We start from the raw sequence: 26188 nt of genomic DNA on the forward strand, positions 1-26188 counted from the left end.
GTCTTCTCATGATAGATTTTTCTTCATTTTCTCAGTAACATCTTCTTTTCACTCCTGATGGTAAGTTTAATTTGGAAGTGTTTCAAGTCCAATGTTACATGGTCAAGGTAGAATAAGTTTGGCAAAGACCGGACCATATTTGTCGATCTAATAACATGCTTGGCATGTTCGTCTGGATCAGCAAGGAAGCAGTTTCAGAGCTTAGCTAACTCTAGCAAAAACACCAGGACACTGGCAGTGGTGTCAGCATCGTCACTGCACCTCCTGCCTAACTGTTGGTCATTCCTGCATGAACTACAATGCTGCGCACATAAGTATTGCAGAGTATTAACAGCACTTCCATCTGCCTTTCTCACTGAAAAGCATCCACCCAATTTGACTACACTGACTCTCATTTTAACATATGCAAATGAGGCTAGTGGCAATACAACAGGTAGAACGCGGTAAGACTCGGAAAGTGCGAGCAGACGTTATAAAACAAGATTTTCAAAAGTGGAAATCTGACAAAAACATCTACTTCTCATTCCTTACGGAAACATTTCCTGCTCCTTTGTTGCATAATCCGTGCTCTGAAAAGGTGAGGTAATTCACCCCATTAACATGGTTCCATTACTTGTACCTACTTGTGCACCACATGAATTTGTATTTCAAAGGAGAAAGTATGGGAAGATAATTACAGTAAAACTTCTCTTCTGCATAGAATTATTTCATCTCGCTTCCTCCTCCTCCTCCTCAGATGAGAAAGCATGTCCCTCTGGCTCCTCCTCCCCCCCCTCGTCCTCATCCGCCTCCAGCATGTCCCCCGTTGCTGTGCAGATTGTGGAGGGCACCGCAGACTACCACAAAGCGGGAGACCCTCTGGAGGATGTACTGCAGGGCACCTCCAGAGCAGTCCAGGCAGTGGAACCACATCTTGAGCAGCCCGATGCACCACTCAGTGACAACACGGATGACAATGTGAACCTCATTGTATCGGGTCTCAGCCTCAGTCTCAGGCCTCTGCACCATGTCCTCAGCAGTTTCCCTTGTCCCCCACAAACCATTCCGTCATCCTGCGATCATCCTCTGAAACACCGGAGATCTCAGCGTGTCACAGGATGTAGCTGTCATGCAGGGTAGCGGGCACACACATGCATGATTCAACGGCTGTGGTCACACGCGATCTGAACATTCAGGGAGTGGAACCCCTTCCTGTTAATATAGGACACACCCTGATGCCTCAGTGCTTGCAGGGCGACATGCCTTGCCATTGATGGCCTGTTGGACCTGGAGCATCCTGGCGATGGCAGCAAGTATTCAGGCACGGGCATCTTGATGGGCCTGGTCCGGGTCGAAGGTGGTATAGTCTGATGCCTGGACATACAGTGCATTCGTCAGCTCATGAATGCACCTATAGGCTGGAAATTGGGATATGCCACACAGGCCTCCCCTTGAGCCCTGGAATGACTCGGTGGCATAGAGGTTTAGTGTTGCAGTGACCTTCACGATCACTGGGAGCGGGTTTCCTCCTCCTTCTCCACGGGGTGCCATGTCCATAAGGATGTGGCATAGGTGCCGCACTGTCGCTGCTGAGACATAGTCTTCTGCAACATATGGTGTCCGTCAGCTCATTGAATGACCAGTGATACCTGTACACCTTGGACCATCGCTAGCCTCCCCTTCTGGGTCCCTCCTCAGCTTGATGGGCAGCCGGGTCGTCAGGATTTGCGGCGGCCCCTACAGATGGGGTGCCACCTCCAGCCTACGTTGCCGTTGCTGCCTTCTACAGCATCTGCCTGCCTCGGCTACCACAAGCAACGCGAGGGCAGCCTCTGCGGGATCAACTCCAGTAAACAGAGTTATATCTGGAAAGAATTGGAGAAGGAGAGAGACCAACAATCAGTTAGGGCTTCCGTCCCAGGACCCTCAACTCCCCCAAGCCTTGTACTTGCCTTGCTCTGCACACTCACCCCCAGCCACATCAGGAGCCCCTAGACCCCAGACTTCTGCTGGAAGCATTAGGAAGGACGTGTTCAGCTGTGTTCCACTCATCCACAAACTTACCCTTTGTCACAAGAAGATTCAAAGGGCTGAAGCCCTGCTCTTTAGAGTTTGATTGTTGGCAGCTGCCATGGTGCTGGTGCTCTTGGAGTTCAGGCACAATGTTCAGGCATCAAAACTTGCTGGACATGCAATGCATTAATCATCCTCTGAGGCATGGCACATGTGCCCTCGAGGAGGAGCTTCAAAGTTGAGGAGCGTGAAATGAATGCAAATTAGGGTTAATGACATTCTCGCCATTTTTGGATGAAATCCGAAACTCGCTATTGGGAGTGGGTGAATTGTGAAATGGTTCATCCCTGGCATGAATCTCGACTTTGCCCTCTCCAGTTATTCACCCGGCACACCCATATCCATACAGGCGCAACGCGGTCGCTGAATCGCGCCAGCAGTTGCCAGGGTATCATGTCAAAAGGCCACTGGAATATCCTTACTGTCCTCGAATCTGAACATGTCACGTCCTGAGAAACAGATAATGGTAAAAATTAATAATAACAAAGGAAGAGATTGAATCTGAATTTGAACCTACACTGTGGCTTCCTCTGAAAGTATGTTGACCCCTCTCATTAAGGTAGTTAATAAAAAGAAGAGACCTTGCCTGTAAAGAGCCCTACTGCCTGCATTCAAACACATCCTTGGGCTAATTCGCCTGCCTGAAAGCGGACGACACTGTGGGCAGAATTTTAACCATGGCAGGCCGTTCCCAGCAGGAAGTGCACGCTATTTCTGCTCTCTATCTTTTTGCTGGTTCCCATACAATTCCAATTGAAATTTTAAATGTTGGCAGTATGTGGGGGATATGTGCGATCACGCAGTGAGAGAAACTTTTCTGTGGTGAAACCGGCTATCAGCTGGTCACGTAGCAGCTTACAGGTGGGCTACAAAAGAGCTGCCTGGATAAACAAGCGGTCCTTCATCACACCCACAACCTTCCCGCCCAACTACCCTGCCATCAACAGAGGTCTTGATAAGAGCACAAAGGTGGCACAAGTGTTTTTGAAATTTAAAGTGCAGTTGTAAACATTTCACATTACATTGGTTTTTCAGCTTTAACTGGGTGCCACGAGAGGGGGATGAATGACCAACAAAAAGATGTATTGTAAAAGTGAAAACTGGCTGGTAACAGGCAAAACTCATCACAGCAAAATGCCAGAAAGATACTGTGGTGAAAACAGCTAAAAGAGGAGAAATGCTTTCGAAAAAACATACACAAGAAAGGAAGTCAATGGAAGCAGTAAAACAAAATTGAAGTGTACAAAAACAGAAATTGTGAAAGTAGGTACTAGAACTACATGCCCGCATAGCCTACGTGATTTCCTGTGTGGAGTTTGCTCCTCTTCCTCATGTTCAAACCTCCTTAGACCAAATCCACCAATACCCATATGTTTCCACCTTTTGTTCAGTCCTATTAATGGACTCACTTCTTTTTTATGGTACCTAATTCTACAAATGCTGTGTTCCCAAGGTGTTAACCGACATTTCTCTTTTTAATAATGCTGATGGATTTGACGCATCCAACCAGCACTTTTGTTCATATTGGGGGCAGCATGGTGACACAGTGGTTAGCACTGGTCGCTGACAGCTCCAGGGACCCAGGTTCAATTCTGGCCTCGGGTGACTGCCTGTGTGGAGTTTGCACATTCTTCCCATATTTCCGTGGGTTTCCTCCGGGTGCTCCGGTTTCCTCCCAGAGTACAAAGATGTGCAGGTTAGGTGGATTGGCCATGCTAAACTTACCACTTATTGTCCAAAGAGGTGCAGGTTAGGTGTGGTTATGGGGTTAGGAGGATAGGTGGGGAGTGGACCTAGGTAGGGTGCTATTTCAGAGGGTCGGTGCAGACTTGATGGGCCGAATGGTCTCTTTCTGCACTGTAGGAACTCTATGATTCTATTTCAGATTTTCAACATGTGTGCAGGGTTTTTCTTTTGGTTCGAATCATGAACCAACTGGGCTTTGGAACTCCAACATTGGTACCAAATGGGGGTGCCAAGACTGCAATCTTTGTCAGTGAAACGGGAGTGCAATCTTTCAGGAGGCAACCTCCTAATTGACCACATCCACCTTTGCAACCCAATTAAAAACAGCGGCTGAACTCATGGCGCTGCAGGCCAATCAGATGGAGGCATCCTTTCTGGCCAACTTTGAAGGGCTGCAATGAAGATTCCTGAAATCGCTGCGGACACTGGGATGGAAGGGAAATCACTCCACAGGCTGACGCACTGACGAGACTGGGATCTTTCAACCCCTTGACCCCATCATTGGGGCCTGGCACCTCCCCAATGGCCCTTGTGGCTTGCCACCATGAGGCTTCAAGGCATTGGGCACCGGGGAGAGGGGAGGGGGGTGTTGCACCAATGTTGATTAAATACTGACATGGGCTCAAGATAATCCCAAAGTGGAGCTTTAATTGATGTACTTGGCTGCCTGTCTCTGTGGAACAGACAATGTTCCCAGTTCACCCCTTGCTAAGTCTCTGAGCCCAGAATGGATCGTTGTGCTATCCCAACTTGTCGGCCTGCTATTTTCTTGGCACCACATCCACCTTCAACGCTGTATCCAAATGCCAGAAAATTCCAGCCCTCAGATTCACTTTGCTACGGTTGTAATTTGAAATATTGGGCGCGATTCTCCGCAAATGCGGAGAGTCGTAAAGGCTGCCGTGAAACTGGCCGTTTTTCATCGGCAGCCTCCGCGCCCCCTCCCAGGACCCGATTCTCCCCCCCGGGCGGGGCTAGCAGCATGGCCCCGCGAAGCACGGCATCGCGGGCTTAGCGACCGTCGCCAAGCCCGCGCGGCAAGCGTCACGGCGGCTGACGCGCACGATGACGTCAGCCACGCATGCGCGGATTGGACGGCTCCAACCCGCGCATGCGCGGATGACGTCATCACGCATATGCGTCAAACCCACGTATGCGCGGGCCGTCATGCCCCTCAGCCGCCCCACGGACTCATCCTGCGGGGCGGCGGAGGATCAAAGAGTACGCGGGTATCGGACCCGCTGCCCGCGATCGGCCCACGCGAGCAGCGATTCGTGTCGTGGGGCGGCCGTGGGGGGGGGGGGAGAATAGCGGGAGGTCGGGAAGGCCCTCCCGCTATTCTCCGACCCGTCGTGGGCAGCGGAGAATCGCGCCCATTGTTCTTGAATTTCCTCAGACTTTCTGTTGCTCTGCCATCATAAACTTGCCGGAAGTGCGACTGAAACCCTATTTATGTTTCTGCTATAAATCTGGTGATCTGGTGATCACTTCGCAGTCGTATTCAGTACAATAACTGAGAAACTTATTTAAGTATTTAAAGAAACCATTCAAAATATTCAACAAAAATATATCCATTGAAAAACCAAAACTCATCAAACAAGACCCACCCATGGCTTACTCAAGAGGTTAAGGAAGCTCCCTTGAGGGCATCATGTGGCGTAGTGGTTAGCACTGGGACTACGGCGCTGAAGACCTGGGTTCAAATCCCAGCCCTGGGTTACTGTCCGTGTGGAGTTGACGCATTCTCCCCATGTCTGCGTGGGTTTCACACCAACAGCCTAAAGATGTGCAGGTTAGGTGGATTGGCCACGCTAAATTGCCCCTTAATTGGAAAAAAAAATTAAACTCTAAATTTATTGAAAATAAGGAAGCTCCCCTGGGCTCCATGGCAGGCCAGGCTGATTTATAAAATTTGAAAACTGCTACAAAACTGCTTATCCAATCAGAGGCTGGCTTTTTTAAGAACCTACCGCGGGATTCTCCGTCGATGGGATCCTCTGCTTTGCTTGCAGCGCACCCACGTCAGCGGGTTTCCCGACAACGTGCAGGTGGCCACAGTGGGAAACCCCATTGGCTGCGGGAACGGAAAATCCCACTGTCAGTGAGGGTGCACCACGCCAGAAAACGGGGCTGGCAGCACAGAGAATCCCGCTCCTAGCCTCTGATTGGATGAGTTAGGAGCAGCACGAAACTTAAATTTCTAAAACAAGGCGACTGCAGACTGTGGAGTGATGGGGAGAGTGGGTAGCGGAATGATGGGGAGGGCCGATTGACGGGGAGGACGGACAGTGGGGTGACTGGGAATGTGAGCTGTGGAGTGACGGGGAGAGCAGACAGTGGAGTGATAGGGAGAGCTGACTGACAGGAAGAGTGGAGTGACGGGAAGAGCAGACAATGGAGTGAAGTGGAGAGTAGGGTGATCGACAGAGCAGGCAACTTTGTGGACGAGGAAGAGGCCATCTGGCATAAGTGGGAGAAGCAGGCTTTGAAACAGGAGTGAGATTTTCACAGTAACTTCATTGCATTGTTGATGTAAACCTGCTTGGGACAATAATAAAGATTATTATTATTATGAGAGGGGAAGTCAGTCTAGGAGCCGGGGTGAGAGGGGAAATGGGCCTCTGAGTGAGAACATCGCAAGGGGGAACACGGGGCAAGGATTTGGATTCAGGGCGAACGGGGATCACCGGCAAATGATAGAGAGGGTTGAGGGGTTTTTGTTTGTGTATGTGCAGAGAGAGGTGATTGTGTGTGTGTGTCTATGTGAGAGATGAGTATGTGTGTGTGATTGTGTGAGCGGGAAAGGTGAGGTGCGAGCTTGAGTGTGTATGTGTGAGAGAGGTGAGTGTGTGTGTGTCAAAAAGAGAAGTGAGTGTGTGTATAGAAACATAAATACAGAGAAAGTAGGAGCTGGAGGAGGCCTTTCAGCCCTTTGGTCCTGCTCCACCATTCATTATGATCATTATTATCACCACTGTGCCGACCTTTGCACTTTAATTTTACACACTAATTTCTCATGTGGGACTTTGGTGAAAACCTTATGAAAGACCAAATAAACCACACCCTGCCTCTCATCAGCTCTACTGGTTACATCCTCGAAGAATTCAAGTAGATTCGTCAAGCATGATTTCCCCTTCATATATCCATGTCTGATCCTGCCAATGTTCTCTAAGTGCTCTGCTATAAAAGCCTGGAAAACGGATTCTAGAATTTTCCCCACTACCAACATCAGGGTTACTGGTCTATAATTCCCTATTTTCTTTCTACCTCCCTTTTTAAATAGTGGGTTACATTAGATACCCTCCAATCTGTAGAGACTGTTCCAGAGTCTATAGAATCTTGGAAGGTGACCACCAATACTTAGAACTTAGAACAGTACAGCACAGAACAGGCCCTTCGGCCCTCAATGTTGTGCCGAGCAATGATCACCCTACCCAAACCTACACATCCACCCTATACCCGTAACCCAACAACCCCCCCCCCTTAACCTTACTTTTTTTTAGGACACTACGCGCAATTTAGCATGGCCAATCCACCTAACCCGCACATCTTTGGAATGTGGGAGGAAACCGGAGCACCCGGAGGAAACCCACGCACACACGGGGAGGACGTGCAGACTCTGCACAGACAGTGACCCAGCCGGGAATCGAACCTGGGACCCTGGAGCTGTGAAGCATTTATGCTAACCACTATGCTACCGTGCTGCCCATGAATCCACTATTTCTAAAGCCACTTTCTTAAGTACTCTGGGATGTAGATTATCAGGCCCTGGGGATTTATCAGCTTTCAATCCCATTAATTTCCCCAATACCATTTCTCTACTAATATTCATCCCCTTCAATTCCTCCTCCTCAGTAAACCCTGTGTACCCAACATTTCTGTTATCTTATTTGTGTCCTAATTTGTGAAGACAGAACCGAAGTATGTATCTTGTTGCTCAGCCATTTCTTTGTTCCCCCATTATAAATTCTTCTGTTTCTGACTGTAAGGGCCCTACATTTGTCTTCACCAATCTTTTTCTCTTCACGTACCTTTACAGTCAGTTTTTAAGTTCCCTGCAAGCTTACCCTCGTATTCTATTTTCCCCTTCTTAATCAAACCCTTAGTCCTCCTTTGCTGAATTCTAAATTGCTTCCAATCCTCAGGCCTGTTATTTTTCTTGGCCAATTTGTATGCTTCTTCCTTGGATCGAATACAATCTCTAATTTCCCTTGTAAGCCATGGATTGGACACCTTTCCCGTTTTGCCTTTGTGCCAGACGGGAATAAAAATTTGTTTCAGTTTCCCCATGTGCTCCTTGAATGCTTGCCACTGCCAATCCATTATCATCCCTTCAAGTAATGTTTCCCAATCGATCATAGCGAACTTGTGTCTCATATCATCGTAGTTTCCTTTATTAAGATTTTCATAGAATTTACAGTGCAGAAGGAGGCCATTCGGCCCATCGAGTCTGCACCGGCTCTTGGAAAGAGCACCCTACCAAGGTCAACACCTCCACCTTACCCCCATAACCCAGTAACCCCACCCAACACTAAGGGCAATTTTGGACACTAAGGGCAATTTATCATGGTCAATCCACCTAACCTGCACATCTGTGGACTGTGGGAGGAAACCGGAGCACCCGGAGGAAACCCACGCACACACGGGGAGGATGTGCAGACTCCACACAGACAGTGACCCAAGCCGGAATCGAACCTGGGACCCTGGAGCTGTGAAGCAATTGTGCTATCCACAAGGCTACCATGCTGCCCTTCAGGACTCTAGTCTCAGAAAAACTACTTCACTTTCCATCTTGATGAAAAATTCTATTGTATTATGGTCGCTCTTCCCGAAAGAGTCTTGGGCAACTAGATTGCAATGATTCTGTTCTCATTACACAGTATCCAGTCTAGGATGGCCTGTTCTCTAGTTGGTTCCTCAATGAATTGGTCCAGAAAACCATCCCATATACGCTCCAGGAATTCCTCCTCTATGGTATTGTGACTAGTTTCATTTGCCCAATCTATCTGCAAATTAAAATCACCCATAATTACAGATTTTCCTATATCACAAGTGTCTCTGATTTCCTTGTTAATGCTATTCTCAACATCACCACTACAGTTTGGGGGTCTATAGACAATGCCCACTAACATTTTTTGCCTCTTACTATTTCTCAGCTCTACCCATACAGATTCTATATTGTCAGAGCTAATATCCTTCCTCACTATTGCGTTAATTCCCTCTTTAACCAGCAATGCAATTCCATCGCATTTTCCTTTTAGTCTGTCCTTCCTAAATACTGAATACCCCTGGATGTTCAGTTTCCATCCCTGGTCGCTCTGCAGCCATGCTTCTGTAATCCCGATTATATCATACCCACTTACATCTACTTGCGAGATTAGTTCATCCGTTTCATTGCGAAGGCACAAAGGGCTGGATTCTCCATCCCGCGACACACAAAATGCATTTCTTGGTGTGACAGAAAATCAGATGTCGGGGGGAAAATTGGGATCGCACCCGACGCGATACTCCGACCCCCTGCTGGCGCCAGGATAGAACTTCACGATTACGCGCCAGCAGGAGGTGTAAATGAATGCTGACCCATTGCATCCACTTAGCGGGCCCGGCACCAGAGTCACCAGCACTCCGTGATTCTCTGGTCTTCTGGGCCTGGAATCATGTGGGCGCAGATCACCTGGTATTTACCAGTGTGTCGCGGATTTGGTGCACCTTGTGGTGGGCCAAGGGGGTAATACCTTAGGAGAGTTGCCCCCAAAGTGCATCCGAAGGCCACCCTCCCCCCCCCCCCCATCTTCCCACCCTTCCTCTACTAGCCACCCCCAGGGACCCCTTTAATAGGGAGAGCCCCTGAGGGACCCTCTTAATAGGGAGACAACCCCCAAGGACCCCATGAATAGGGAGACGCCCCCCCAGTGACCCCATCAATAGGAAGTCCTCCCAGGGACCCCAGGAATAGGGAAACCCTAACTGAATGAACCACCCTCAGGAACCCCTAATTAGAGGGACCCCTTAACTAAAGGGACCCCCACAGGGATGCCCTAACTGAAGGGACCCCCACCACAGGGATACTCTGACTAAAGGGACCCACCACAGGATCCGGAGATCATTGTTACGCTTAATGTAGAGAAGGCTTTCGACCAGAAAGAGTGAGACTACCTATTCGCAATACTCGAGAAATGCGGGTTTGACTGGCTTCGGAGAGTGGGTCTGGCTGTTGTATGCAGCCCTTTTGCCAGTGTTTGCACTAACAAAGTGACTTCTGAGCCCTTTCAGCTATACCAGGGCATTAAGCAGGGATGTCCGATGTCCCCTTTGTTATTTGCATCGGCAATAGAGCCACAAGCCTTGTCGCTGAGGACTTCAAAAGCATGGGAAGGAATAGTTAGAGGAGAGATGGTGCATAGGGTCGCGCTGTATGCCAACAACTTGCTATTATATGTTAGGGGTCCAGTGGTGTCCGTGGGAAACATTATGCGGACCGTACAGTGTTTTGGGGCCTTTTCCGACTCGGTATATGCTAAATGTAGGAAAGAGTGAACATATTGGGATTGGGGCACCAGGGCAGAGAGGGGGAGCTTAGGGGGCTACCATTCCAATTAGCAGGAAGTAATTATTGGTATCTATGGGTCCAGATAACAAGGAACTGGAGGAAACTCCGGAGATTGAACTAAACAAATCTGTTGCGGATGGTCAAAGTTGACCTGCAAAGATGGGACTGTCTCCCACTATCCCTGACGGGCCAAATACAATCGGTTAAGATGAATATCTTGCCCAGATTTTAATTTTTATTCCAGTGCCTCCCAGTGTTCATGCCCAAGGCGGTTTCAGAGAGATGCACTGGCTTGTGATTGGGTAAGGGCCTGAGGATCAGTAGGATGGTGCTTCAGAGTTGGAGACATGTTGCCAAACTTTCAATATTACTATTGGGTGGTTAATACTGAATAAGTGCTGGAGTGTGGCGGGGATGCAGAGGAGCCGTGGGTCTGGGTGGAAGAAGGGTCTGTGAGGAATACAGGCCAGGGGGTGTTGGTAACGGCTCCATTCCTCGTGGTGCCAAAGAAATGCTCGACTAACCCAGTGGTAGTGGCTACTGTAATGTTCTTGTCAGGTGGCCAGATTTATATTACAAGAACACTTTGTAGCTAAAGCTATAAACGATTTATTAACATTAACTGTGGGTAAACTATATACAAAATAACAGATGAATAACAGTAAGATCAAGTGCAAGCAACCTCTCTCCAGCTTCCTCCAACCAGTCTGAGGGGACAGCTGACTCTAAAATGTACTTATATACTAATGAGATTCCTAGTCGTCACTCAGTGAATTACAACACAACCATGATATCACAACTGCCAGGTTCAAAATTTGGAGGCAATTCCGTCAACATTTCAAGTTGAAGGCTCCCTCAAGGTTAACTCCCATCTGTGCAAACCAGTTATTCGAGCCTGCTAGGCTGGATGTGAGGTTTAGGGAGTGGAAGGGGAAAGGGTTGGAGAGGATGGGAGATTTATTTTTAGAAAGTTGGTTCACTTGCCTGGGGGGAACCAAAGGAGAAACATGGACTTACAGGCACTGATCGGTTCCGGTATCTCCAGGTGTGTAGCCGGGTCAAAGAATACTTTCCAGCCTTCCTGGTGAAGCAGCCTTCTACCTTGCTCGAGTAGATTTTATTCTGCTTGGGGTCAGAATTGGCCAGTACATCGGGCATATACCAGCGGATAATGGGGGAGGAGACGGACTCGGTTGAGGGAGTGAAAATGGACAGAAGAGATGAGGCCAATTTTGGAGGAGGAGGTTTGGAGCGAGGCACTGAGGAGGGTGAGTGCGATCTGATCCTGTGCGAGGCTGAGTCTCATTTAGCATGAAGTAGCGTTTCGAGATCACCTCACGAAGGTTAGAATGAGACGGTTTTTCAATTGGGTGGAGGAGAAATGCAACTGATGTTCAAGGGGCCTGACACACCACTCGCACATGTTTTGGTTGTGCTGAAAGCTAGTGGGCTTCTGGAGGTCCTCTTTTGATACTATGTCAGCAATCCTGAACATTTGGGATGGAACCTTGCCCACTGGTTGCGGTTTTGGGGGTTCTCGATGTGCCAGAGCCGGACTGGGGCAAGGGCTGACCTTCTGACTGACCGATTGACCTCACTCGTGGCAAGTAGTGGATCCTCTTAGGCTGGAGGTCATCTACACCACCAAGCACCTCGGCATAACTGGGTGGCCTGATGGAGCTTTTGCACCTCAAGAAGGTCAAGTTCACCATGAGCGGGTCAGTGGAAGGGTTTCCCATAGGTGGCAGCTGCTTATAATATACTTTAAAGAGATGGTCACGGTTAGCTGTAAGGGGAGTTGGGATAGGGTAGGTGAGATGGTTTAGTTTATATTGTTGTGGGGGGAGGGGTTGTTACTATTATCATGTGTTATTGTTTGGTTTTGGTAAACTTTGTATAACATTTTAAGAAACCCAGGAGAGGTGGTGGCAAAGTGGTATACAGTCAGGAGGGAGGCCCTGGGAGTCCAGAACATCGACTCTGGACCGCATGAAGCCTCATGGCACCAGGTCAAGGAAACCTCTTGCTGATTACCATGTACCTCTGCCCTCACCTGATGAATCAGTACTCGTCCATGTTGAGCACCACTTGGAGGAAGCACTGAGGGTGGTAAGGCACAGAATGTATTCTGGGTGGGGGCTTCAATGTTCATCACCAAGAGTGGTTCGGTAGCACCCCTATTAACCGAGCTGATTGGATCCTGAAGGTCATAGCTGCTAGACTGTGTCTGCTGCAGGTGGTGAGGGAACCAGTAGGGGGAAAAACATACTTGACCTCATCCTCTAGAACCTGCCTGCTACAGGTGCATCTGCCACAGTCTTTGTGGGGTCGAACTCCCATCTTCAAATTGAGGATACCCTCCATTGTGTTGTGTGGGACTACCACCATGCTAAATGGGACAGACTTTGAATCGATCTAGCAACTCAAGACTGGGCATCCATGAGGTGCTGTGAGGATTCAGTAGCAGCACAATTGTATTCAACCACAATCTGTAGTGGTCATGGCCCAGCATATCGCCCACTCTACCATTAACACCAAGCGAAGGGATCAACTCTGGTTCAGTGCAGGACAGCATGTCAGGAATAACACCAGGCATACCGAAAAATGGGGTATCAACCTAGTGAAGCTACAACACTAGACTACATGCATGCCAAACAGCATATGCAGCAAGTGATAGACACAGCCAAGTGATTTCACAACCAACAAATCAGGACTGAGCTCTGCAGTCCTGTCACCTCCCACCGTGAATGGTGGTGGTCAATTAAATAACTGGAGGAGGAGGAGGATCCACAAATATCCCCATCCTCAATAATGGAGGAGCCCATCATATCAGCGCAAAAACAAGGCTGAAGCATTTGCAATAATCTTTAGCCAGAAGTGGCGAGTGGGTGATCCATCTTGGTCTCCTCTGGAGTTTCCCAGCATCACAGGTGTCAGTCTTCAGCCAATTTGATTCACTCCACGTAATATCAAGGAACAGCTAAAGGTACTGAATACTGCAAAGGCTATGAGCCCCGACAATATTCCGGCAATAATACTGAAGACATATGCACCAGAACTTACCGTACCCCTAGCTAAAGTGTTCCAGTACAGCTACAACATCAGCATCTACCCAGCAATGTGCAAAATTGCCAGGTATGTTCTGTGTTCAAAAAGCAGGACAAGTCTAAGTCAGATATTGAAGTAGTCCATGTCCAAATGCAGCAAGACCTGGATAATATCCAGACTTGGGCTGACAAGTGGCAAGTTACATTCACACCACACAAGTGCCAGGCAACGATTATCTCCAACAAGAAAGAATCTAACCATCACCATTGAGATTCAATAACATTATCATCACTGGAACTCCCACGATCAACATCCTGAGGGTTACCATAGACTAGCAATTGAACTGGACTAACCACAAAAACACTGTGGTTACAAGAGCAGATCAGAGGCTAGGAATCCTGCAGCAGGTAACTAACTTCCTGAGTCCCCAAAACCTGTCCACAATCTACAAAGAACAAATGAGGAGTGTGATGAAAACTCCCCACCTGCCTGGATGAATGCAGCTCCAGCATCACTCAAGAAGCTTGACACCATCCAGAACAAAGAACCTGCTTGACTGACACCCATCCCCAAACATTCAATCCCTCCACCTCCGACACACATTGGCTGCCATGTGGACCATCTACAAGAAGCACTGCATCCTTAGACGGCACCTTCCAAACCCACAACTATTACCACCTAGAAAGATAAGGGCAGTAGAAAGATTGGAACACCACCACCTCGAACTTTCTGCCCAAGCCACCCACCATCCTAACTTGGAAATATATCACCATCCCTTCACTGTCAATGGGTGAAAATCATGGAACTCCCTCCTTAAAAGCACTGCAGGTGTACCTACACCACGTTGAGTGCCACGGTTCAAGAATGCAGCATAACACCACATCTCAAAGACAATTAGGAAAGGCGATAAATGTTGGCCTACCGTGGGCAGCACGGTAGCACAAATAGATAGCACTGTTGCTTCACAGCGCCAGGGTCCCAGGTCCCTGCTTGGTCACTGTCGATGCGGAGTCTGCATGTTCTCCCTGTGTCTGCGTGGGTTTCCTCCGGGTGCTCCGGTTTCCGCCCACAGTCCAAAGATGTGCAGGTTAGGTGGATTGGCCATGCTAAATTGCCCTTAATGACCAAAAAGGTTAGGAGGGGTTATTGGGTTACGGGGATAGGGTGGAAGTGAGAGCTTAAGTGGGCCGGTGCCGAATGGCCTCCTTCTTCACTGTATGTTCTATGTTCTATCCAGATACACCACATTCCTCGAATGCTTTTAAAAAAAGAATGGAACAGGCTCGATGGGCCTGTCGTCTCCTCCCGCTTCTTTTTCTTGAGTTCTGGTCTATCCGATCTGTTGGTTCAATTAAGCAATGCTTTGGGCTGATATTGCCAACATTTTCTTGACACAAGTTCAATGCATCATATACTCTTAGGTTACATTAAATAATAACCAGAGCACTTGGTTACAATTTATTTGAAAACCTTCGAGCTGCTCATTCCCCAATACTCTGTGGGGAAGCATGGATAAAGAGTTTTAATAGAGAAAATGTGCTGGTTATGTTTACCCTAGAGAATATCCATAAAACCATTATGAGTTCTTTCCACATCTTAAACATTCAAATAATTGAAAACGTAATGTGATTTGAAAAAAACATCATATTTTATTTATTAATTTTCATCCTAAACTGTAATTGCATCAGATTAGATTTGTCCAATTTCCTTTTATTAGTCATAATATTTATTGTCACAAGTAGGCTTACATTAACACTGCAATGAAGTTACTGTGAAAATTCCCCAGTCACCACACTCTGGTACCTGTTCGGGTACACAGAGGGAGAATTCAGAATGTCCAAATTACCTAACAGCACGGGTGCGATTCTCCGCTCCCCACGCCGGGTGAAGAATCATGGGAGGGCCGGGCGACTCATTTCACGCCCCCCTGGCGCCCCCCCACGATTCTCCCTCTCCCAACCCCCGCTCGGAAGAATCGCCGCTCGCCGTTTTTCACGGCAACTGGCGATTCTCCGACCCGGATGGGCCGAGCGGCCTGCCGTTCGCGACCGTTTCACAACGACGCCAACCACACCTGGTCGCTGCCGTCGTGAACATGGCGCTAAAGGCCCGTTTGAAGCTTGTGGGGGGCGGAGAGGGGAGTGAGCACCACGGCCGTGCTCGGGAGGGAACTGGCCCGCGATCGGTGCCCACCGATCGTCGGGACGGCATTTCAAAGCGACGCATTCTTTCCCCTCCGCCACTCCGCAAGATCAAGCCGCCAAGTCTTGCAGGGCAGCGGAGGGGAAGATGGCCACCGCGCATGCGCGGGTTTGAGCCGTCAGCCGTTGTGACGTCATCTGCGCATGCACGGGTTGGAGCCGGCCAACCTGCGCATGTGCGGCTGACGCACATAGGCGCCGCCGTCGCGTCATTCTTGGCACGCCGCCTTGACGCAAGCGTCAAGATCCGGCCGCCGAGAATAACGGAGCGCCGCTCCTAGGCCCCTGGATGGGGCGAATACGGTGAGAGGAGTGGCCTCCGAGGCCGTCGTGAAACCCGGCCGAGTTCACGACGGCCTTCCCGATTTTTCCCGGGAGCGGAGAATTCCGCCCCACGTCTTTTGGAACTTGTGGGAGGAAACCAGAGCACCCGGAGGAAACCCACGCATACACGGGGAGAACTTGCAGGCACCGCACAGACAGTGACCCAAGCCGGGAATCGAACCTGAGACCCTAGTACTGTGAAGCAACAGTGCTAACCACTGTGCTACTGTGTCGGACATTTTTGATGATATTTTCTTTTTTTGGTAGTTGACTGCCAGTTGTCAGTGTTATATTCAACACTCCAACCAATTTTGCAGGTAGATAAAATAAATAGCAGTGAATTTTACCTGAAAATTCAACCATTCAGCACAAGGCAGAGCTAATGGGGCTCTCTAACACTGGCAGCACCACTGTCAGTGTTGCTCTTGGGTCTTTGGAAGGGCCCACCAATGGTTTTCTGCACCCCACACTCCGAAGGGCAGCACGGTAGCATTGCGGATAGCACAATTGCTTCACAGCTCCAGGGTCCCAGGTTCGATTCCGGCTTGGGTCACTGTCCATGCGGAGTCTGCACATCTTCCCCGTGTGTGTGTGGTTTCCTCCCATAGTCCAAAGATGTGCGGGTTAGGTGGATTGGCCATGATAAATTGCCCTTAGTGTCCAAAATTGCCCTTAGTGTTGGGTGGGGTTACTGGGTTATGGGGATAGGGTGGATGTGATGACCTTGGGTAGGGTGCTCTTTCCAAGAGCCGGTGCAGACTCGATGGGCCGAATGGCCTCCTTCTGCACTGTAAATTCTATGATAATCTATGATGTGCTCATCCCTCGATCAGGCAAAGAGAATGAAAGACAGACCCCACAAGCCCCAAGGCAAATTAGGGAGAGGTTGCTGGGTTGTCTTCCCGCATGGTGAGTGGAAGGAGGTGACACAGGGAAGAAATTGGGTATATTTGCACTAGTGTATTATTTGTGCAAATCCCGGAATTTTGTGTGAGGTGGTATTTTACAAAGAGGCAGAGTTATTTAAATAAATGACATTGTTTCGGCATTCTGGAGAGGTGGTGTAAAACTGGCATAAATTATTTAGTCTTATGCCCAGTTGCACCAGAACTTCCACTAGCAGCCATCCTGCTCTGCTCCTAGAAGGACCAGATATTGTGGTTGGTGCGATGGGGATAGATTGTGACAGGACAATTGTGACAATGCATGTAACCAGAGACCACCTGAATATTAATGGAGGGGTGGCTTTTCTTTGGTGAATGCTGCTAGCAAGTGTTCTGGTGCTCCAATTACAACATTCAGTCAAAGATACTCAGATGCAAGGGAAGCTAGTCACTGCTGCAGATCCCTGAGCTCTCACTTGTTGGCTGATGAAGTCGATGAGGAAGGTGATTGTTATGTATTTAACTAACACATCCCTGCTGGCGGAACGGTGTGTGATCTATAACGACGTCAGCAGAATGTTTGGACGGGCTTTCAGTTCCCATCTCAGTTCTGTGTAAGCAACATCTCCTGAATAAACCTTGCATCGTGTTTGGAAGAAATCCAAGTGTGTGGCACCCCCGCACCTTTTCTCCTTGCAGTGATGAAAGAATATATCAGCGATGTACTGGTCAGCCCTGGAAAACAGTGCATTATTAATTTAGCAAAAAATAGGCAACCGTGCAAGCAGTCTACATTCTCAATAGCTTCTGAGTCAGCCTTGTTGGTATGTAGGTGTCTGAATGATTTGAATGTCTTTTCCCACAGGAATCAGAGAGTTGGTGAAGAACATAACAAAGACTGTTAATTTAGAAGCCTCTGTAGATTTGGAGGAATTAACAGGTCACTGTACAATTACTTCACCCCTCACACTTTTGTTATTACAGGAGTCATAGAATGTACAGTACAGAAGGAGGCCATTCGGCTCATCAATTCTACACCGGCCCCTGAAAGAGCACCCAACCTAAGCCCACATCTCCACCCTAACCCAGTAAACCCACCTAACCGTTGTACCCTATGGGGTAATTTAGCATGACCAATCGACCTAATCCTCACATCTTTGGACTATGGGAAGAAACCGGAGCACCCAGAGGAAACCCACACAGACACTGGGACCACGTGCAGACTCCGCACAGACAATTACCCAAGCCGGGAATTGAACCCGAGTCCCTGGCGCTGTGAAGCAACAGGACTAACCACTATGCTACTGTGGGAAGTGGTTCTTCTTTTCCTGCTGCTTCCTCACTTTCCTCATCTTATAACCTTTGACTAATTATTCCTTGTAACAAAGCAGTATTGTGGACTGCATAACAAGTCAAAATGTAAGCTTGAGTTATTATGGGCCAGAGTTTAGAGAACACCAAAGTATATCTGGAGTTCACTTGACCCACAACTTTTAATAGATTTTGGTTATGGGGAGCACAAGGGCCCACTTTACAGGTGTGATGCAACAGAGAGCTAAAGTATTTTTAAACAAAACAATGTTTATTCTATGAATCCAGTTAACATTTTATACACACACAGTAAACATCTTATCAATTACCAACACTGATAATCCCCACAGATTCAAGACTCTATAGGTAACCCTTAATACCTTTCCTAACAACATCCATAAGTCAAAGACCCTTTTTAACAAAGACAGTAGGTTTGCATTCCTTACAGAAAGAGGTATTACTTTGAAATCATCAAATGATCTGGAGACATTCTCTAGCATGCACAGAGAGAGGCCAAAATACACCTCTGTGGTTTGAATGCAGCTCCCCAACTGAAAACAAAACTAAAATTCAGGAGCCAAAAACAGCTTCCAGCTCAAAACGAAAGTAAAAAGCAGAGCCAGAGCCCAGCTCCACCCACACACTGACATCACTGCAGCCACTTGAGAAGAGAAACATTTCTTAAAGTGTCATTCCCATGATGGATTGATTTGGTTAAAAGAATGTGACCTATTTCATGGTTGAGCATTGTCTATGCACTCTTTGGGCAGCACTGATAGTCATTTTCAGTTCCACAGAGTTCATTATTTGTATAATTCACTTAGTGGAACCATTTACTTTAAATAAACAAGCATTTTAAATCGTTAGATATTTGATTTGTTTCCTTAGTAATAATACAGTAGTCCCCTGTTATACCACGCTCCGCAATACTGCGGTTCGCGATATACGGCGGGGGTGCTTATGGACCCCAACTTTTTTCACAAAAAAGGTGACGAAAGGTGGCGAAAGAGAGTGATGGGGTAAAGTGCAGAGTCCATGCCCTGTGCTGAATGTCAGTCCCTTTTCCCATTGTCCCCAGGCCAGGGCCGGCCTGCAGGTTGTTTGAAGATTCCGTATCCAGCAAGGAGAGGAATGTGCCCTTGTTTTACCCGCTCTGACAGCACACTGCAGCAGGCGGGAGAGGGAGAGAGAGAGGCCACACGCGTGGGTTTATTGCCGCCCCTCAGAGAGATTCAGACTCTTAAAACGAAAAAGGGAAAAGTAGAGCGAGTCGTGCAGTTGGCAGAACGGAGCCTGTCTTTTGCTGCAAAAGTTCGAACTCTAACTTTCGGAGGGGGCAGTCTGCCTTCAACCGGGAAACCGGTCGCTTTGTTTCCTGCCTTACTCTCAACCGGAACAGAGCTTCTTAATTCCAAATGACCCGAGTTTATACTCACACCGCTCACAAACCTTTTATGTTGAAGTCAGGGTTTTTTCCCCCTGATTTTTTATCCGTCGGTGGTCAGGCGATGTCGCGCTTTAACATCAACAAGCGCAACACTAAAAGTGATGGATGTAAGTTTTTTTTTAGACCTGCGGATATCCGCGGCTCAGATGCAACGCGGGTGGCTGTCTTGGACCCCAACACCCGCGGTATAACGGGGGACTACTGTAGTACACATTAAAAATTCAGTTTTAACCAACTACACTTTGAACAGTAAAAACGAAAACTTGTGAGCCAAGCTTGCTTCCCATCCCAGTTGTTGCGATGGAAACTTTGAAAATTTTTTTAGATACAAGTTGTTAACTATCAACTCTTGCAGCATCTGGAAATGGTAACCTTTGTCATTCATTGGCTCTGTATTTCTCATTTAGTTTTCTTCCGTAGAAAGAGCTTTAGTATTCAGGAATTAAGGGCAATTTCACTATTTTGAGATTCGAAACTTGCTGACAACTTCAAAAGTGGGAAGTGGGAATTATTTCAATCACCATTTCTTTCTTCGTTCCCACAATCTGTTGGCCGATAGACCAATTTGAGGACCTATGATCATCATCAATCAAGACTAAAACTATATAGAATAATTCACACAAGGAGCGGGATCCTCCGTCCGTTCACAGCTGTCGGATTCTCCAGTCCCCCAGCCACGTGTTTCTTGCCGGCCGGCGCACCATTCGCTAGCAGCGGGATTCTATCTTCCCTCCGCTTGTCAATGGGATTTCCCATTGTAACCATCCCATGCCACCGGGAAACCCACGAGTGGCGGAGATGCTCTGCCGATGGGAAAAGTGAATCGCAACAACTGGAGATTTCGGGAAATTTGGATGAGCGCCAAATTCTCTGTCCTCGCCACCAGCGGTAGCGGGAACAACTCACAACAGAGGATATCAGCCTTTAACTGAATAATGGACTTCAAATGATATCAATAGCCATATTTTATAATAAGTTTATGTGGTGAATGTATTCACCTAATGCATGAGCTGTCTGTATGATACTGTAACCTATGACCTGGAAGTGGTGATACGAGCTACTTCCAGGTCCTGTACTGTAACCCCGGTGGGCTCCACCTCTGGCTCCGCCCTCACCGGAGCCATAGGGTGGCACTCATCTGTACAACTGACTCTGACTAGGCAAGTTCATGATTAATAAAACCTAATGTTCACTCGCTCTCTCAGTCTCTCGGTGAATTGACGGTACATCAGATTATTAATTTCTCAGGCAACTGCATTTATCAACTGGTACTTTATGCCAACCTGTGGGAAAGTTATATGGCGAGTGTCATTTGCATTTATTTTTCTTCCTGATTCTCATGTTATTAAGGAATGAACAGTTAAAAGGATCACAAACTCTGCTCCCCTCCACACACAAACCCCCACATCGTTAATAAATTGCCACTTTGATGAATGTGATAGATCCATGTTTCTATATTCAAAGAATATAATTATCCAAGTAAAATAATTGGGATTTAATTTGCAAAGATATGGGGCGGGATTCTCACGTACCCGGTGGGGCGGGGGGTCCCAGTGGGATGGAGTGGCGTGAACCACTCCGGCGTCGGCCCGCCCCAAAGGTGCAAATACCTCCGGACCTTCAGGGGCTAGGCTGGCGCCGGAGTGGTTTACGCCCCACCGGCTGGCGAGGAAGGCCTTTGGCGACACCCCAGCCGGGGCCAAAGGGACTCTGCCAGCCGGTGCGAATCCGCGCATGTGTGGGAGCGTCAGTGGCTGCTGACACCATCCCCGTGCATGCGCAGGGGGCGGTTCACCTACGCGTCAGCCATCGCGGAGGCTGACACGGCCGACGCATAGGAAAAGAGTGCCCCCATGGCACAGGCCATCCCATGGGATTGGTGGGCCCCAATCGCGGGCCAGGCCACTGTGGGGGCAACCCCCGGGGCCAGATCGCCCCGTGCCATCCCCAGGACCCCGGAGCCCGCCCGCGCCGCCAGGTCCCGCCGGTAAGGGACCTAGTCTAATCTACGCCGGAGGGACTGGCAAATACTTCAGCCCATTGCGGGCCGGAGAATCACCGACCGGTGCGTCGCGATTCCCGCCCCCGCCGAATCTCCGGTGCCGGAGAATTGGGCCGACGGAGGAGGCAGGATTCACGCCTCCCCCCCAGCTATTCTCCAACCCAGCGGGGGGGTCGGAGAATCCCTCCCATTCAGTTCAATGATATGCTGACATTACTGTTTCATTAATTATGTTTGCAGATTTTGAGTAATAAGTCACTAAAATATCTAAATTGTCCTGCCTCTTGACATTCACATGTGGGTGTGGAACTGAAATTTACAGAGCAGCTTGTTCCTGCTTGTTTCAGGAACACATTCTGCCCAAAAGTTCTCTGTGAATGGCAAGGGTGTCACTTTCATTGAGAGCTAGAGCCAGCAGAAATTGAAATCCTCTTTAGTGAGTGTTTGTCTGATATTCTACTCCATGCCTCTGGTTGTTTTGCCAACATTAATGACCAGGTACCAGCCCTTGTCAGTGCCCCCTCTTAAGTTACTGAGTATAAAAGCATTTGCATGCACCTTTTAAAGAGCCACTTGCCAAATTATCTACAAGCAGCTCTGCATGGGTATGTTTAGACAATGTTCTGGAAAATAAAGGGCACAACCTCCGACTCATTCTTAATTCCTTGTTTTGTCTCTTATTTTATCAAATAATCTTTAGGGCCACTCATAACACTGCCTGCCTGTTGAGAATCAAACTGTCAGGTCGTTAAAATATTGGGTGTGATTTACTACACGCGTAACCTGTTCTTCGGAACAGGCAAGAACAAAAGCCAGTCCAAAGATTTTTTTTTTTTAAATTTAGAGTACCCAATTATTTTTTCCAATTAAGGGGCAATTTAACGTGGCCAATCCACCTACCCTGCACATCTTTGGGTTGTGGGGGTGAAACCCACGCAGACACGGGGAGAATGTGCAAACTCCTCACAGACAGTGACCCAGGGCCGGGATTTGAACCCAGGTCCTCAGCGCCGTAGGCAGCAATGCTAACCATTGTGCCACCGTGCTGCCCCAGCCAGTCCAAAGATGTGCAGGTTAGGTGGATTGGCCATGCTAAATTGCCCTTAGTGTCTCAAAAGGTTAGGTGGGGTTACTGGGTTACGGGGATAGGGTGGAGGCGCGGGCTTAAGTAGGGTGCTCTTTCCAAGAGCCAGTGCAGACTCGATGGGCTGAATGGCCTCCTTCTGCATTGTAAATTCTATGATTCTATGACTCATTGGAAGGCAGTTGGATCCTCCTTTCAATATGCAGATAGGGTTCATATTATGTCACCATAACCCAGTTGCGATTTTAAATGAAGGTTTTCGTAGGGACCCCATTGTAGTTTCCCAAGCAGGCCAACCTGGTCGCAAAAGGAGCACGCAGCAGAAAGCAGCTCAGAAAGTAAATGTTTTTTTTTTATTGCTTCATTGTAGGCCCCGGCTTCCTTCCCCCTCCTTCAGCTATGACACCCTCCTGAAACCCCTTTGAATTAGTTACCAAAGTGCCAGGGACCATTCTGTCATGTCAATAGCAGCAAGCTCCTGCCACCTAAAACCCTGCTCTCACCCACCGACCAGTTGCAGCCTCCCAGTCGGTTAAAGCGCGAGGCTGAGATGACCCATGTTGGTGAGGCACGGGCATTCAAATCTCTCTCAAACAGTGCAAGATGGATGGTTTGCCATTTTTAATAATCGCAATGAAGTTACTGTGAAAATCCCCGAGTCGCCACATTCCAGCACCTGGATACACTGAGGGCGAATTCAGAATGTCCAATTTACCTAACAGCGCGTCTTTTCGGGACTTGTGGGAGGAAACCGGAGCACCCGGAGGAAACCGACGCAGACACGGGGAGAACGTGCAGACTCCGCACAGACAGCGACCCAAGCTGGGAATCAAACCTGAGACCCTGCCGCTAACCACTGTGCTACCGTGCCGCCCACATCAATCTGCCTCTGCCCACACCATTCCTGGTCGGCAGTTAATGTTGGGGCATTTGTTTCTGCATACATCTGTAAAACTCAGCAGTAGAACTTAATCCCGTTTTCACTACACAGCAGAAAGTAAACACTTCTTGAAAGTAGCGGACGATATACTTGTCTCATTGTTGCAATATGGTTGTGATCTGTTTGGAAATATAGCATAGTTCAAATAAAATCTTTGCAGGCCCTCTGAAAGCTGTTTTTTTCTTTCTTTTCTCTCCAACAGATACAGGCTTTGGGTTGATACATGCTGTGAAATATTTGATGGGCTGGATATTTGTGCTGTGAAGGCTGTCCACGGAAAGGATGGAAAGGATTATATAATTGAGGTAAGAAAAGGAAGGGGACGGGGCTACTGCGAGTCCACAGTGGACCACTGTCACCATTTTACTACCCATTCCCAACTAGCAAGTCATTAGAAATAATTAGTGTAAAGAAGTGGGAACTTACCTGGGTTCTAGGCAGAGGCCGAGGATTCCATTTCCCACCAGACCCAAGAGTTCCCGACATGAGTGATAGGGTGACAGGCTGTGCTTGCTCTGTTCTAGCTTTTTATTAATTAAAGGGCTCCGCCATCAGGAAAATGGCATGAAAAGAACAATCACAGGTGTAGGTTTTAGCGCCACAACAACGAGAGTCCTGGGACCTAGAGAGGGAACCCAGGGAGAGAGCCCAAGGAGAGGTCGCAGAGAGGGAGAGCATCAGGGAAGGAGACCATCAAGAGGGACCACCAGTGAGAGAAACCATTAGGGAGAGGAGCGAAGGAAGATGCTCCAGGAAGCTAAAGTACTGCTGTTGGCAACCTCCAGTGAGGCCTCAAGGGAAGCACTGGTGAGCTGAAAAGGCAGTGGAAGGTCAGTCACTCTGTGCTATCGGTCACAGGGGCAAAGATAACTCTTCGGAGCAGTGGTGTTCTGCAGGGCATGGCTGAAGAGCTTCAGCTGTGTCTTTGAGTCGGTGCTGGAGTTCAACCTCAGGAGATTATTGGACCGTAGTCCCAGGAGAAGAGATTAAACCACCAAGAGGTTAGCAGTTGCTGAGGCAGTCCAAATCGGAATTAACTTTGGCGGGAATTCAAAAGCTAGATTTTCAAAAGTGAAGACTTGAAAACCCCCATGAGAGAGACAGAGTTTTAATGAGATTGTATAACTCACAGTGAACACTAACATCAGGTTAAGTTGCTGTGAAATCTGTGGGGTCTGTTTTGGATGCATCTGCCATTTATTGTACAATGCGGTGTGTCTGACCACAGTTTGCCTGTTAATTCGCATGTACTTCATGTTGAATCTGAATATTAGAGTATCAGATAGATACTTTTCTACTTTTCTGACTTTATACAGCAAAATGTATTTTGTTTGTTTACCTACCATGGAATTGTGTGACTTTATTCTTTTAGTAAGCACCTGAGATCTCAAACGTTGTCTACTTTAAACCAAAGGTTACTGGTCCCGACAGGATCGTAGTATTAGTGTTTACTGTGCTTGGTGCAGACCCCATTACTGTAAACCAGCTGTAATTCCACAAACCACAAATAGTTAATACTATGGACAATAAAATGTAAACTTATTTTGGTTAATTACCATGACGTTATCTGTGTCACATACTGCTATGAAATACTGCTATCCATTTAAAGCAAGTATATGAAATAATGATATTATTGTTATGATCTCTGTGGAGACCAACAACTTTTAAAAACAAATTTGAACTCAGTTTTTTTTTTAAATTTAGAGTACCCAATTAATTTTTTTCAATTAAGTGGCAATTTAGCGTGGCCAATCCACCTGCCCTGCACATCGTTGGGTTGTGGGGGTGAAACCCACGCCAACATGGGGAGAATGTGCAAACTCCACACAGACAGAGCCAGGATTGAACCTGGGACCTCGGCGCCGTTTGAACTCAGTTATCAACTGAAAGAATTATGCCACAAGATTTCGCAACTCAAACAAAAGCATTTTGGTGTGATCTTACAGCTGTTCATGCTGGCGGGATCGTCCGGACCCGCCGACAGCGCACCACCTCTGCAGGTTTCCCGGGTTCAATGGGAAATTCCATTGACAACACAAGACCAGAAGATCCCGCCATTGGCCGATGACGGGCCACCTCCCACAGCCGGAAAAACACTGTGGGGAAGGGGGGGGGCAGAGAATCTCGCCCTTATTATAGAAGAGTTAAACAAAGCAGGTACATAAGAACTAGGAGCAGGAGTAGGCCACATGGCCCCTCGAGCCTGCTCCGCCATTCAATGAGATCATGGCTGATCTTTTGTGGACTCAGCTCCACTTTCCGACCTGAACGCCATAACCCTTAATCCCTTTATTCTTCAAAAAACTATCTATCTTTATCTTAAAGACATTTAATGAAGGAGCCTCAACTGCTTCACTGGGCAAGGAATTCCATAGATTCACAACCCTTTGGGTGAAGAAGTTCCTCCTAAACTCAGCACGGCAGCATTGTGGATAGCACAAATGCTTCACAGCTCCAGGGTCCCAGGTTCGATTCCGGCTTGGGTCACTGTCTGTGTGGAGTCTGCACATCCTCCCCGTGTGTGCGTGGGTTTCCTCCGGGTGCTCCGGTTTCCTCCCACAGTCCAAAGACGTGCAGGTTAGGTGGATTGGCCATGATA

General features: G+C 48.1%; 1 protein-coding gene across 1 annotated transcript in view; it reads left to right on the forward strand.

Moving 5' to 3' along the window:
* Positions 1 to 26188, forward strand: part of syn2b (synapsin IIb) — a 497087-nt gene that overhangs the window by 392599 nt on the left and 78300 nt on the right. Inside the window, 1 exon segment of the mRNA XM_038812667.1 lies at positions 23792 to 23894. Within this exon segment, the coding sequence (XP_038668595.1) occupies positions 23792 to 23894 (103 nt within the window).

Source organism: Scyliorhinus canicula, chromosome 11 (assembly GCF_902713615.1).
Source record: "Scyliorhinus canicula chromosome 11, sScyCan1.1, whole genome shotgun sequence".
NCBI lineage: Eukaryota > Metazoa > Chordata > Chondrichthyes > Carcharhiniformes > Scyliorhinidae > Scyliorhinus > Scyliorhinus canicula.